The following is a 15,293-nucleotide window of genomic DNA, read 5'->3' on the forward strand; positions in this document are numbered from 1 at the left end:
GGGAAGAAGATTACGACGAACTTACAAATTCACATGCAATAACTTTTTTCGTGGATTCTATTTTAAAGTTTAGTAGTTTTACGGTTCAGATCCAACTCCATTTGAGCTCTTTATCCTAAATTTATTTTGGAATTTGGTTTTAAATGACGTTTTTGCCTATGCAACTTAAAGAAACGGTAGAAATCGATAGAATATCTGAATCACAAACAAAGAGATAGCGCCAGTCATCTTTTTGACTTGCTTCCTGTGTTGTGAATTATTCCCCACATGATTTGGTAGATAGTTTAATCTACGAAAACGTGCGGCAAGTGAAGCAAGATAAGGATGGGGAAGCCAAAGAAAGGGAAAAAGAAGGACGCTGATTGGTAAGAATAACTTAAGTAATTTATTACTTGATGTACTTTTTGTCACGTGTTTCAGAGTGATTATTGTATATTGCCTTTGCTTTTCAATAACATCTGAAACATCAAATTATTCTGATAGTTTCGCGACCTAGACAGATATCAGTTCATGATTGGGACATGAAGACATGAGCTGATGATTGGTCTAATTTCTATTGACTATATGCTAACTATTATTAGTTGGCTATCAATTAACCTTTAAACTACCATGAGTGACCGAGACAGAATTTCTCCTTACAGCATCAATATGAATTCAAGCAGACAAGTGACAAGAATAAGGAAAATTATCAACTAATTGATTTATTACTAAATTATCTGAACCAAAATCATCAGAATAAGACATTTTACAGCTGTGTACTCAGTTGCCATGCCTTTCATTTGGAGTGAGGCTGAAGGTGACCATGTTTTGATAAAGACCAGTATCTATGACTGTAAATATATGAAAATCATATGTGTGAACTGCAGTTTAAGAAATGAATCTGCAAGCAATCTTCACAGTTATGAACACAACTTAAGCAGTAGTGAAAATAAGGCCTGAAAAAAAGGCAGACCTGTATTGAATTTGAACCCATGACCTCTGCAACAATAGTGCAGTGCTCTACCAACTGAGCTAAAAAACTACCATTTTCAGGGAGGATGATGTGCTCAATGATCTTGAATCATTAAAGGAGGACGGACTAGACAAGGAAAATGGCGCAAGTGAACCTAAGGTAAGATGCTTTAATTAAATGGCAATCTGTTTCTATTTTTAAAACATTCTTTTGAAAAGTACAAAATTCATTTGAAGTAAACAGTTATAACCCAAATATGGATTGTCCATGTCTCACAATGCAGTGAGTAATTTGTGGCTTGTTTGTAATTTTACTTTGGAATGGTTGTTACAAGACTTTCTATAATATGCAGAATTATGCACTCATTTTGATTGGTCCTTATAATCTATTGGAAAATAGCTGCATGAAAGACATCATCATTAACATTTTTTTGCTTCTTTATTACATGATGGTAATATGACCAAGTGGGGTCCAATTCAGTCTGTAATCATAAGAGTGATTAACAAAATTGGATGACAACAATGTGGGAGTCAAATTTGTCAATCACAAGTATGATTACAGACAGAACTGGACAACTAGAAGTCCTGTTACTAATTAGTTATAACCATTACAATTTCGGAAAACAACAAATACATTTTGGTCAAATTTCTCTGGTAGAGACAATGTCCTGAGTAAAAATAATTCTCTATTTTGGAAATTCCACAATTTTTTTGAGGATTATTAGTTGTCGCTTATATAGTTGTTGTGATTAATTCTGTGAATAGTGAATTTGGCTGAGTGGAGTGTGATTACACAGTCTGATTACAGCTCTACAGAATGATTAGTAAAAAATAAAGCAGCTAATGCACCAATCACATTTGAGGAAATTTTAATGGTTGTGATTATAAAAGAAATAGATTCCATGTTGCTGTGGGTCTGTTCAGTAATAAATCACAGATGCTTTCAAAATATGGTAAGAACATTAGTGACACTTTCAGTTACACCTTATGCACTACTTTGCCGTTCTTCATTTTGACGCCATCTGTGATCTATTACTGAACTGATGCATGGCAATGTAAAACCTATTTGTTAGTTTGATTTGTAACTTGTGTGTTTTCTTAGGGAAACAAAAATGCTGGTGGTAGGTTTCAAGGTCTTGATATTGAAGATGATGAGGTTATGGAAGCTGATGGAAATGACGATGAATTGGAAACAGTGACAAGTTCAAAGAAAAATAAGAAAGACAAAAAAAAGAAACAAGGTGAAACTGAAACAGAAATTGAACAAATTGCTTCCAAGGACGATGGCAAAAGTGAAAATGATACTTTGGAGACAAATAATGATAATGAGATTTTAGATGAACCTAATGTCACCACATCTAAAAAGTCCAAGAAGAAAAAGAAAGACAAAAAGGATTTTGACTTTGATTTGGAGGAAGATTCTGGAGATGACGAAGTGAAACCTGTTCCAAAGCAAGATACTGCAGCTCCGAAACCTGACACTAATCCTGATGACTCTGGTGCTATAATAAAAACAGCTGCACAAAAAAGAGCTGAAAAGAAAGAAAGGGAGAAAAAGAAAAAAGAAGCTGAAAAAGCCAAGGCAAAAGCAAAAGCTACAAAAGAGGCAAGTAAAGGAGAAACCAAGGAGGATGACAAGAGTGGAGAAGGGACTGGTGAGACCCAAGCTGAAACCAGCCATGAAGATAAGGGAGAAGGTACAGAATCAGAGCATGTTGTAATTACTGTAATTCAACTTCAATTGTAGAAGCATTTCATGCAGCTTGCCTCATTTTACTTTGAGTTTTCATTGGTTAACAATGATGTTGATCTTCACTTCAATTTGCTATTGCAATTACTTTGATTTTAGTTTGACAAAGCTCGACTGAAAACTACCCTATGAGACCCCATGGTTCACAATTGTTTTAAAGTATGTACAGTACTGCTCGCGTATACATTAACTGCACAGACGAATTTCATGCGCTCCAATGCAGGGTAGTCAGACACGTATGTACTAAATTTTTGCACATGCGGTCAGAAAAAATGTGCGATTCATGTGCCTTTGTTATTCAGTGCTATAACTTGTAACTTGTTACTAAACTGCTTCTTCTGCAGAAGATTTTTTATTTGTTGTTATTATTTTTTTAATTCATTTCTTTCATAAGGTGCAGGTGACATGGAAGCTGACAAGACAGCACCTGATAACCTGGAAGACAAGGGTGAAGACCAAGAAGGTGAAGAGGATGGAGAGGAAAAGGATAAAAAGAAAAAGAAAAAGAAGAAAAAAGGAGAGAAAGAAGAGAAGAAAGTGAAAAAGCCCAACAAGGCCTTGGTGAAACAGATGCAGGAGCAGCTGGAGAAGCTCAAGGCTGAGGAAGAAAGAAGGAAACAGGAAGAGGAAGAGAAACAAAGAGCTCTTGAAGAGGCAGAGAACAGGAGACTTGAGAAGGTATCATGTCTTTTACTATTAAACCAATTGATTTACTGTCTGTCATTTCCTGCGATGGTTTTTTTTTTTGTGTGTGCAAAATATACATAGATAACTTTGAGTTAATGACTGACCTGACTTGAGTTTTTGCTTATTGATCATTACTTACCTACTGATTTGTTATTAATATTTTCTTTATACAGCTAAGACTTGAACAGGAAAGGAAAGAGAAGAAAAAACAGAAAGAGAAGGTACATAGGTGTGCTTTTCATCATTACAAACTCAGAACTTAACCCTTAAAACTTCCAAGATCTGATTGTTAATTCTCCCCTCCAGCTGCTACATTTCCTTGTGATCTAGTAACAAGAATTTGGTGTTAGATCAAGATAACAACTTCTACCTGATAAGTTTGGGAATTCTCATTAGCTGTTAGCTGGATATTGAATGGATATTATAAGGAGAAGTTACATGTTAATCACTTTTGGGAATCAAAGAGTGAAAGCATATTATTCAACCTTGAATTGAAAAACATAATCATACTCTGAATACAGTGGTTGCACATGGTCACTACTACCTTTCCATGTTTTACTAGTTTATGCACCAATTCCACTGGCACAAATTTTGTTGTTAATGGCAATTTGCAGGAGAAGAAAGAGAGGCTTAAAAAGGAAGGAAAACTCCTTACTAAATCACAGAGGCAACAGCGAGCACAAGCTCAAGCCATGTTAGACTCAATGAAAAAACAAGGTACCTAAGCGATAAAGCAAGTTGGTTTTTTAGTCAACCCTGAGCAGAGTGAATTCTTAAGCAAAGGAGTCAAGGAAATGATGCTCACTTTGAACATCTTTTGTAATTGTAGGTCTAATCAACATTCCGGCCCTGAATCAACAAGAGCAGGATGGAGTGAGGAAACCAGTGAGGTATGGCACAAAAAAACCAAAGAAACAGCAACCACAGCAGCAACAAGAACAAGATCAGGAAGAAACAGTGCAGGCTGAGGCCGAGGATATTGGTTAGGAAAATAATTTTGTGTTTGAAATTTATTTTAAAAGGGCTGCGATGCAGTTCTTAAGGTAATCTATTCACATACAAGCTGTGTACAAGCCACAGATTTTTTGACCTAAACTCGGACAGACAATAACAAAACTTGACCAATTGAAGACTTTATTAACAAAAAAAAATAATAATGAATCATATCATAACTTTGTGTGATTACATTTCACCCCAAACCAGAAACAACTGAAAGGGCAGCTGTTGGGGAGGAAGACAAGAAATCTGATGGTATGAATGACTAATAGTAAATATGAAAATTTTTCTTTTTTTGCTAAATAGATGCATAGGGAATCTTTAAGTTCAAGAATGTACAGTTTTTTTTTTTCATTGTATCCTCTTCAGAGCTGCAGGATGATGACGCTGAAAACGATGAACAAGAAGAAGACAAAGAAGAGGAAGATGAAGAAGATGAGGAAGAAGATGAGGTAAGTCAGTTTGGAGAATTTGTTATTGGATCAACTAATAATCCCCTTATCGAAATTTTTTCTAAATTCCTATCTCTTGTCTGCTTGGTATTGTGGTAAGGAAAAAATTATATCATGGCCTATAGGAGTTACAGGGTTAAATCTTAAATTCAAGTCTTGTAAGCATAGTCTAATTAGCCCTGGAAGCTGAAAGTCTTTCTTTGCAAAATGTGACTCACTGTTAGTTTTCTGGTAAACTTTTGTTTGTTCTGTAGGTTAAGGATTCCTGGGATGTTGATTCTGATGAAGAAACAGAGGAAAGCACTGCTGGTAAAGGTCTGCGATTTTCTGTACTTTCGTCTGGTATAAATTTCCTTCCTCCTTTTTCCAGTTTTGTGGTAACCCTTAGTTCTTAATTCTCATTTGTGGTCTGTCGTTTGTGATATCAGACGTAATGAACATTTAGGAGACAGGCTCTCATTAGAAGCGCTTCAGAACGAGCGAAGTTTGAAGCTTTGAGAAGCGCGAGCTGGTTGGGGTCTTGCACTGATTGTTTTTCTAGTTACCAGATCCCTTGCAGACCTCTAACCGGCTTGCTCTGTTCAAGGCCGTTATTCTTGTGTAAAGAAACACTCGTGCTGCAGCAGGCGAATTGAGAAATTGGATCACACACAACATACCACTGTAGATGGCTGTAACTATTTTTCATGGTAAAACTCAACAAAATGTGTAACCCCATAGTAGTTCTTTACGGTCCTGTTGTTTTTGTGGTGTTTGTGGTGTTTATGTTTCATTATATAATTATTGTAAAATGCAGTAATCTCAACAAAGGCCTTTTTTATTGTAGATTCTAATGCCAAACCAGCCGACACCGTTCAGGTACATGACTATTCTATTCGTCTTTTTGTAAGAGGCGCCTATACTTTGTACGTAACATAACATTGTCAGTATAAAAGTGATTTACCAACATTATAACGTGTTCTAAAGAACCAAAATGCTCACTCTAATTGGTTGAACACCTGTTGTAAATTGTGGTGATAAACCTAGAGCAATTTTTATAAAACAATAGAAAGAACTATCTGTCGGTTTACCGGACACTTGGGACGTTAGCAGAATACTAGAAAAGTTTGAAGAGGCCAGTTTAATTTATTACAGTCCAATCAACAGCGAGGCCTTTCTTAATCTGTTATAATTATCCGACGGTTTTTTTGAAGGTGGAAGTCAAAGAGCCCACAGATGTAGCTGCTGAGAGTGAAGAAGAATCTGAGGAGAGTGAGGAAAGTGAAGAAGAAAGTGACTCTGAGGAAAATGACGATGACAGTGACAGCGAAGAAGAGTCGGACGACGAGGAAAGCAAATCAGAGACTGTATGGGAAAGAATACAGGTGGGATTTCTTAACTTAAATTACCAGAGGAAGATCGAAAGAATTACAAACATTTATGATAATCTTGCGTCTGAGAAAAATATATTTTGATGATGTGTTATTTCTTTGTTTTCAGAAAAGGCATGTGAGAGCAGAAGCCAACCGCAGCACGGACAACTTGCGATCTCCTGTTATCTGTGTACTAGGGCATGTGGACACCGGGAAAACAAAGATTTTAGATAAGGTAAATTACCCAATTCAGGCACAAATCCACTTTCCACCCCTCCCTGCCCGTGCCTCTTTCCAGTGATCCTGGAACAACCAAAGCGCAAGAAAGGGTAGAAGAGGGGGGGGGGGGGTGGGTGGGTGGGTGGATATAGGAGGGGGCTAGCAAGGGGGTCGGGGATCTCATCTGAAACTCACTGTTAAGAGCGGAAACGCAAGTTATTACTTTTCCTCTGATTGTCGCTCAGATTTAATATGCACAGTTTACATTTCCGTGCAATATTTCAGAGGGAAGTTGATATAGAGAGAGCTTTCAAATACAAGAATATCTTGAACTGAAGTGCTATCAATTTTATATGAACAGCAAAACTCACGACTTCGTTGAAGAGGAGGGAGAGGCTGGGTCGTTAGGAGATTCTCAAGAAACAAAGCTGTGGACGGGAGTCCTGATAGAGTGTTAACTGAATTAATATTTTGTGTTTGTAGATTCGTCACACCCATGTCCAAGACGGAGAGGCGGGTGGGATCACACAACAGATCGGTGCTACTATGGTCCCTGTAGACGCCATTAGAGAGCAGACGAAGATGATTAAAGACGTAAGAAATGAATGTGTTATATTATTCATCGAACGTTGGTCTTCGTCATAAGAACCTTGCATGTAATTATGAGGGTCGTTTTTCTGCAGCTGTTATTTCTTTTGTTGCCCAGATTCACTTGTGGGAAATTCTAAGCGCCGAGGCTACAAACCTTGGAGAACTGGACATCGCTTCTTTTGCACACAGTTAACATCAGAAGAGGCTCGAAGAGCGAAAGATATATTGGTTTAACTGTTTTTCAGGTCAATTCTAAATTGTACTTGCGTTGAAAAAGTGAAAATGACGTGATTTCTGTTTTTTCGAGGTGCGAAGTAGATGTCGTGTCTTGACAAACTAAGTGATGGAAGTAAATTGATCTTTCTAGCTTCATGAAAAAACGTTGTTCTTATTTCTTGTTTCAGTTCCAGTCTTTTGACATTAAGCTTCCTGGTCTTCTTATCATCGACACACCAGGGCACGAGTCTTTCAGGTAAGACAGTTCTCTCAGCACGATTAATGACGTGTGATTTGATCACAAATAGTTAACAGACAGGATTGCAAGTGCGGAATTGATCCTGATCGTTAAACTTCATTGAAAAAGCTGTTACATAACGTAAAAAAGGAAAAAGGAATTGAAACTTGAACACGTGAACCCGATAACCTCTAACCCTTAGATCCCAAAGAGTGACTGGCATCTAATTTCTCCTTACATTATCATCCCTGAATCACACAGTAAGGTTATGAGAATAAAAGAAATGATCACCAACTAAGGAAGCTCTTGATTGTTAGACAAATTATCCTTGTCCGAACCTTAAATTTTGTACTGAGAAAAGTATAGAAAATATGCATACTGACCCTAGGGTTTAAAGGGTTAAATCTTCATGGTGTGTCTGGTTCTGTATTGCAGTAATTTACGTTCCCGAGGTTCATCGCTGTGTGATATGGCCATTTTAGTGGTAGACATCATGCACGGCTTGGAACCACAAACCATCGAGTCACTCAACCTTTTGAAGAAGAGGAAGACTCCTTTTGTTGTGGCGCTGAATAAGGTACGACATTTTAGTTGGTTATCTGTTTTCAAATTTGAAGCCCATAGCGTATTGTGAAGCATCCCTGGCTGTATAGAGAACGTTTCGAAAAAGAGGTCGAAGGAAGTGTTGGTTAGGACGTGGGATTGCTTTGTACCACATACAGGTACTAGCAACTTCAAGACGATTGAATGGGGACGGATTTTTAATTGTGAATGAAAAACAAAACTTTATCGTTTTTAAGGTTGACAGGCTGTTCGAATGGAAGCGAGGACCTAATTCTGGCATCGTAGACACGATCAAGAAACAGAAGAAGAACACCAAGCAAGAGTTTGATGAACGTGTGCAGATCGTAATCAAAGAGTTTTCTGAGCAGGTTTGTGATTTTCATACTTGCTAATCTAATAAAACCTTTAGATAGTCAAGTGGTAAGGAAGTCGCTAACAAGAGATTAGAATAAACCAAAAAGTGGTAAGTGTAGCACAGAATGTAAAAGATTGACGTGATTGCAAATGACGTACTTGAGAAGTGACCTAGCCCGTAACCCTTTCACTCCCAAGATCTCATTAGTAAAGATTTTAGATATATGAAAATTCACATATTTGCACTGCGGTGGAAAGATGAAATTAGGAGATCCTCGCAGCTAAGAACACTACTGAAACGAGTAGTTGTAAATAGGACCTGAAAAAAATTTCAGGCCTGTACGGGATTTGAACCCATGACCTCTGCGATACCGGTGCAGCGCTCTACCAATTGAGCTAACAAGCCAACTGGGAGCTGGTCATTGATCAGCTCCCAGTTGGCTTGTTAGCTCAATTGGTAGAGCGCTGCACCGGTATCGCAGAGGTCATGGGTTCAAATCCCGTACGGGCCTGAAATTTTTTTCAGGTCCTATTTACAACTACTCGTTTCAGTAGTGTTCTTAGCTGCGAGGATCTCCTAATTTCATCTCATTAGTAGTTCTCCTTACTGTCTGCCACACAATGCTTATGATGTAGGTTTGGAGAATTTGCCATTTGATCAACTAACAATCCCCTAATTTATATTTTTCTCTATTCTCATCCCCTGTTTGCTTGATATTGTAAAGATATTGTAAGGAGAAATTCTGTCTTGGTCACTCAAAGGATTTAAAGAGTTCCTGCCTGTCTAACACCATGTTTCCTCCTTTTTCACAGGCTTTGAACGCAGCTTTGTTCTACAACAATCCCGACCCTCGTTCGTACGTTTCGCTCGTACCCACATCAGCTCACACGGGTGATGGAATGGGAGACCTCATCTCACAAGTGGTGCAGCTTACTCAAACAAGACTGGCACAGAGGCTCTCCTACTCAGAGGATATGGAGAGCATGGTGTTAGAGGTAAGTGACTTGACTATCGATTAGAAAAGGCTGAAACCTAGAGTTTTAGATGTCGAAGGAGATCAAACCCATGTTTTTATGATATTCGGTGATCGGAGGCTACCACCAGATGAGCGATTTACCTTCAGAGATAATTGCAAAACTGTTTAAAAGAACTACATGGTGATATTACACGTTGTTGTTTTGCTTCGTTGTAAATTGTCGCTCGTTTGAAGGAAACCTGCAAATGATAATTAACAAGGTAGGACTCAACGAAAAGAGGATGAGGACGGTCCAGGAAAACTGGAACTGATGAACTTGAGAAATTCAAGCTTATTTCTCTTTAGCTGCATCAACTCTGACCTGAAGCTCCATCAGACGACAATATTCCTTGAAAGATTGGTTTTGGTCCTTCTTTTATCCAATGAGAAGAATTTCAGACACTGTCTGTAATTTTGAAGGGAAAGGCCTTCGGTAAAATGAAATCCTTCTCCTTTTGCCAATAGAAAGTAATGGAGGGTAATTTTGTCGTCGAGATCAGCTTTTAAACCTAACAATGCTCTATGCCAAGGAGCATAAAGCTCGGTTTCAAATCCAGTCCCCGGATATAACTCACGGCATAATGTGTTTTGCGTTTTTAGGTCAAATCACTGCCTGGTCTCGGTACTACCATAGATTTAATCCTGGTGAATGGGAAACTCAAGGAAGGGGACACAGTTATTGTGGCTGGAATTGAGGGTCCCATTGTGACCCAAATTAGGGCCCTTCTCACGCCTCAGCCCCTCAAAGAGTTGCGGGTCAAAAACCAGTATATTAACAATAAGGAACTGTTGGGGGCCCAGGGAGTTAAAATTGCTGCTAAGGACCTGGAAAAGGCCCTAGCTGGTATACCACTGTTTGTTGCCCTGCAACCAGATGAGGTGGATTATTGGAAGGTAAGAGAAATTTTTATTTCTTGTGTATGGATTTTGTGCGATGTGAAAGTATACAAAAATCCCCTTTTTCTGTTCGACGTTTCCCTCGTAGTGTATTCACTTCACGTTGCACCAGATGTGACTGAAGTTTATTTTCTTGCTACAATATCCATACTTCATCCAGGAATCAGGTAATGAGAATACTGAAGCTTATCAGGTAGAAGTTGTTATCTTGATCCAACACCAAATTTACAGGGAAAAGTGTAGTAGCCAGAGAGGAGAATTAGCAATCACATATTGGCGGTCAAAGGGATAAAGGTCTGATTACGTAAAGTGAAAATACGACACTGTAGAAAGAGACTATTGTCTTTCTTGGATTTAGTTTATGTACTGTTTCGCAATATCCAGCCTTTTTGCAGGGGTACTTTGCATGTAGGCTGACTGTGGGGCCACATAAGCTTCAAAATGGCAACGTGAGCTCTTTGATCACGGTGAAAATCGGTCTTTAAAGACAATTCAAATTAAAATTGTGTCGTGTCCATTGAGTTGTTATTATTGACGGCTTATTGTGATTCTGTTTTCTGATTGTTATCAGAATGAAGTGGCCAATATACTACGCGACACTCTACAGTCTATCAAGCTGTCTGATCGTGGTGTGTATGTACAGGCCTCTACGTTAGGATCTTTGGAAGCCTTACTTGAATTTCTGCGCACATCAAAAATTCCCGTAAGTAACTTGTATCGTTATCAAATAAAGCAATGATCCTTGCAAGTAAGCTTCAATTTAAGCAATTGCAGAAAAAGAAAGCACTAAAAAAATTTTAGACTTCGACAAGATTCGAACCCAGGCCTCCCAGAAACTAGTCAGGCGCTATTACCAACTGAACAACGAAGCCTCACAATGAAAGCGAACCAAATTTAGAAGGTTCTCCTGCCCCGTGAAGGAATCTGGTACAATACTGATTTTCATTTTTGTTAGATATGTGATCTTGTTCTTTGAAATGCGTTTAGTATTTTTTGCAATAGGCAATATTTTGTTTCCAATTGTTACTTTTGTCGTATATCTCGCTGTGATAAATTATTAGTCATTAATGATAAGTAGAAGATGTTAAGCAGTTTTGTTATTTTGCAGTACTCCGGAGTGAACATTGGTCCAGTTCACAAGAAGGACATCATGAAATGTTCCACCATGTTGGAGCACGATAGCCAGTGAGTTCCTTTCAATCTCATCCAGCAAATCTACGTCATGGTTGCTCGTCCTCCTCTAATTAAGATTTTCCTCTCTCAACCCTTCGCTCGACTCACACAACCACTCATGTAGATCAAACAGTCTGCATCTGGGTTTGCACTTTAAAAGGTTACAGTAGTGTTAGACATTCGTTTATAAATATATATTACAACAAGTCAGATTAACAATTGATTAAGTAATAACAACAGATTTTATGTTTTTTTTTCGTTTTGTCTTGCTTGTGTTTGTTCGTGTGTTACAGCTAGTGATTTGCTAAACACCACGTGTTTGTTGCGTTGCTTAGATACGCTGTGATCCTGGCCTTTGATGTACGGATAGAGAGAGAGGCACAAGAAATGGCTGACAATTTGGGCGTGAGAGTGTTTTCCGCAGACATCATTTATCACTTGTTTGATAAATTTACAGCTTATAGAGAGGTAAGATAAATACAGCGCCTTTCTGAAAGAAAAGTTACCTTTCTGAAGGAAGGATGGCAGAACCCTTCCAAAGTAAGTTCATTGGAAGAGCGTAGAATGAGTTGCAAAATGAAATAACGTAGGATAAACTTAAATTAGCTTCGAAAACCAGACCGTGATCGTAATATCTTTCTCGGCGATTCCTTTAATTGAGTGTGTAAAGTATTCTGGTATCGGTTTGTTATTGATTTACTTTTCTCTTTGTTTGGTCCAGAAAACTCGCGCCATTCTATCAAACAATCAGTTGTAAACCTTGGTCGCCCGCGTTTTCCCGCGCTTTTGGGGGATCGGTTTTACGTTGAGTTTCATTGGCTCTCTAAGTTATTTTCCTTCCTTCTGATTGGCTGTTGTAATTACTTTGGTTTGGTTTTACCTATGACATTCAATCAAAATGCGTTCTATAGTAGCTGAATTATCTAGGTATGTTTTAAGCTCTACAGTTGCTTGAAAGCGTTTTTCAATGCCTTTCACCAGGATCTAAAACAAAAGAAGCGAGAAGAGTTCAAACACATCGCAGTGTTTCCATGTAAGCTTCGAATCATGCCACAGCATATCTTCAACTCTCGTGGCCCGATTGTCGTCGGCGTGGTCGTGGAGGCTGGTGTCATAAAGGAAGGGACACCAATAGCGATTCCAAGCAAAGAGGTCAGTGTTGTTGTAAGGCGCTAAAATGCTTTGTACTTCTTTTAGACCTGGTAGGTTTTAACGAACCATGATTAGCGTAACTAACTCTTAAGGCAAGAAACATACCGGTGTATGACTTGCCATCAGTTTTAAGTCCGATATATTGTACAGTAGAGGTTTCATTAACTTTTTTCTTCAAGCGGCTACCCATGATGCAATAGGCGGCTGTGCCATTAGGCGACAATCAAACGCATGAGCCTGCTCGCAGGCTCAACAAACGGCGGTAAGAGGTCTTTTCGGCGGCAGCAGACCACCGGTTACTTGCTTCTATTGAAACTCCTGTAGTAGGTAGTATTGGAAGTGCTTTTTGTGCTGCATCAGTGGGAGAGTATAACAGGGTAATTCTGTATTATCAACTGAGTTAATAATGTAAGTTAGCCGCCGTAAAGAGTTTCAAAGCTGACGTTTCGAGCATTAGCCCTTCGCCAGAGCGAATCATTCAGTTGACAATTCTAAATTAGAGAGAAACAATTAGTTTGTTTCACTCGGGTAGATGATCGAAAGCCAGCTACCTACATGGCGCATTCAAAGAGCAAATTACTTCAAGCCTGTTATTGGACGCCTTGTCATTCTGTTGTGTGGCAGCGCTAATCTTTGTTTTTCTTTACACGTGTATATTTCTGTAGTTTTTGGACATCGGTGTCCTTACTGGTATTGAAGCAAACCACAAGCCACTTACTGAAGCTCGTAAAGGAATGGAGGTGTGTGTCAAGATCGAGTCGCCCCCAGGAGAGGCTCCCAAAATGTATGGGCGGCATTTCGATCACACGGACCTGTTGGTCAGTAAGGTGAGATTACCTAGCTTTATAATATCTGCATTATTTCTTTTATTTTAATTATTTATTTTCAACAAAACATTAACTCTAATTTATAAGGATTGCCATTTTACACTGGTCTACAAATTTGTTAGCAACTGAATTAAGTAATGTGGCGAAAAAACCCATTTGAAGCTAAATCTTAGAAAATTTGGGTTCCTTAGACGATATCGAAAGAACATTTATATCAGGGCCGAGCGAGTTTGGTAAAACATTTTCTCGACTGGCAATTGTGTTAAATAAGATATTAGCTAGATTATATGTGGGATACTGATAGATAACGGATAGTTTGAGATCACTGATAGCTGGTAGACTTGAGTTAGAGAAAAGTATTTTATATCCCGCGATTTTTCGTGCCCCAATTCTCATACATTCCCTGGTTTTAAGGGTTCCACCTAAAGAAGAAAGGGTCAAAGGGTGTTCTGGACTCTCATCTAAATCAAGAAAAACTGTTAATTTAAGTTCATTAAGCTGCACATGTCAGCTGTTGTGAATAGATCACTGATGTAGGCCCACACGACTGGGAAAAGCCTCAAGTCGCTCATTTACCCCTAGTTTTTTGCGCAATTTTATTACTATTGGACGGAAGCGTAAAAAATTGAAGTTTCCATGATGCTGCAATCTCTATTTCATGACTGCCGATAGCGTTCAGTGCGTTAAAATGCTCTTTTTTTTCTCGATGTCTTACAGATAAGCCGGGAATCTATCGATGCTGTGAAGGAGTACTTCAGAGAAGATCTACAGAAATCCGACTGGCAGCTTATGATCGAACTCAAGAAAATCTTTGAAATTATATAAATATAGATTAAAGAGCGTTCAGAGACTTTAAATTTTCAATTGTATGTCATGCCCTTAGTGGCCTGGGATCTGATTGCATCTCTTAAGTGTCAAGAATCTTTAAGAAAGCTTGGTTGTGGGGGAAGAGTGATGGTTTTTTTTGCAACAACCTCTGGTGTCACGATTTAATTTTCTGTCCACCCTATCAAACAACTGAGTGCATTACAGGTAACATTTTGGACCATGGTACATGAAACTCTGACTTAAAGGACAATCGTTGCTCAATAATATATAATTACCTAGTTAAAGAAGTGCGTTGTGTGGCTGATGTTCCATACTGAGTCCTCTATGAGTACAAGACTCCTGTATTGTACGTTGTAAGCCTTAATTTTTCGGCTTGAAGAACCTGCTTCAGGACTAGAAAAATGTCTCTTGCTTGGGAGAGTACCCTTGGTAAAGTTAATAAAACAAGGGCTGTAAGGTAATTTTTTCAGTTGGTACCAAAGTTTGACGAAGTCGAGTCCTTTGAGTGAAGGTGTGCACAAAATAAAGGAATCCTTCAAGAGAGGTTCCAGTAAATGACAACTGTGTCACATTATGCAGTTTATTAAGGGTGCTAGTTGCCGAGACTTATCAAATACTTTCCAACTAAATGTTCAGATACGTAAGATGTTTTGTAGCTAAGTCAGACAATTAATGCTCCATTAAAAACCCGCAAAATTTGGCCTTTTTGTGTTTGTTTTTTTGTTTCCTTGTTCAGCTTCTTAACATTGTTGTGGCAGGAGTGGCGAAGCCTGGCTTCGTTTGCCGCCACGTCCGTGTGGGTCTGGCACGAAAAAAAGAGCTCCGTTGACATGCATAGATTGCGTGACACTAATGTTGATGTTTCAGAGCAGTCAACTGAAGAAAGTTAGTTAAGTAAGACAATTAGGCGGTATTTGCCATAACTCTTGGAGCCTGCCACTTTGGTCCACCTTATTTACATGTGTCGGGAGGTTTTAAAGATCGAGGCCTAACACAATAATTAACAAAAAGAGAAGCCTTGGCTGTGCTC

General features: G+C 38.7%; 1 protein-coding gene across 3 annotated transcripts; it reads left to right on the forward strand.

Moving 5' to 3' along the window:
- The first annotated feature begins 19 nt into the window (after positions 1 to 19).
- LOC131778319 (eukaryotic translation initiation factor 5B) lies at positions 20 to 14,964 on the forward strand. Of its 3 annotated transcripts, none has more exons than XM_059094731.2 (25): positions 20 to 365; positions 1,033 to 1,111; positions 2,054 to 2,648; positions 3,096 to 3,379; positions 3,562 to 3,609; positions 4,003 to 4,105; positions 4,218 to 4,370; positions 4,592 to 4,639; positions 4,754 to 4,836; positions 5,091 to 5,151; positions 5,663 to 5,694; positions 6,030 to 6,200; positions 6,316 to 6,423; positions 6,891 to 7,001; positions 7,403 to 7,470; positions 7,888 to 8,029; positions 8,253 to 8,384; positions 9,184 to 9,366; positions 9,987 to 10,280; positions 10,855 to 10,986; positions 11,392 to 11,468; positions 11,792 to 11,924; positions 12,438 to 12,608; positions 13,274 to 13,435; positions 14,153 to 14,964. In XM_059094731.2, the coding sequence occupies exons 1-25, from the start codon at positions 325 to 327 to the stop codon at positions 14,258 to 14,260; spliced, it is 3,519 nt and encodes a 1,172-aa protein (XP_058950714.2). In that variant the 5' UTR covers positions 20 to 324; the 3' UTR covers positions 14,261 to 14,964. The 3 variants fall into 3 exon arrangements, with proteins under 3 accessions (XP_058950714.2, XP_058950715.2, XP_066017322.1); XM_059094732.2 differs by having other exon boundaries at positions 5,091 to 5,145; XM_066161225.1 differs by having other exon boundaries at positions 3,102 to 3,379.
- The last annotated feature ends 329 nt before the right edge of the window (positions 14,965 to 15,293 follow it).

Source organism: Pocillopora verrucosa, chromosome 14 (genome assembly GCF_036669915.1).
Source record: "Pocillopora verrucosa isolate sample1 chromosome 14, ASM3666991v2, whole genome shotgun sequence".
NCBI classification, from domain to species: domain Eukaryota; kingdom Metazoa; phylum Cnidaria; class Anthozoa; order Scleractinia; family Pocilloporidae; genus Pocillopora; species Pocillopora verrucosa.

What these genes read in the sequence shown, in the direction of transcription:
- LOC131778319 (XM_059094731.2), top strand. Translation starts at nt 325, where the DNA reads ATGGGGAAGCCAAAGAAAGGGAAAAAGAAGGACGCTGATTG. An exon ending in AAAAAGAAGGACGCTGATTG is followed by an intron (nt 366 to 1,032) that starts GTAAGAATAACT and finishes TACCATTTTCAG; the next exon opens with GGAGGATGATGTGCTCAATG. An exon ending in TGGAGAGCATGGTGTTAGAG is followed by an intron (nt 9,367 to 9,986) that starts GTAAGTGACTTG and finishes TTGCGTTTTTAG; the next exon opens with GTCAAATCACTGCCTGGTCT.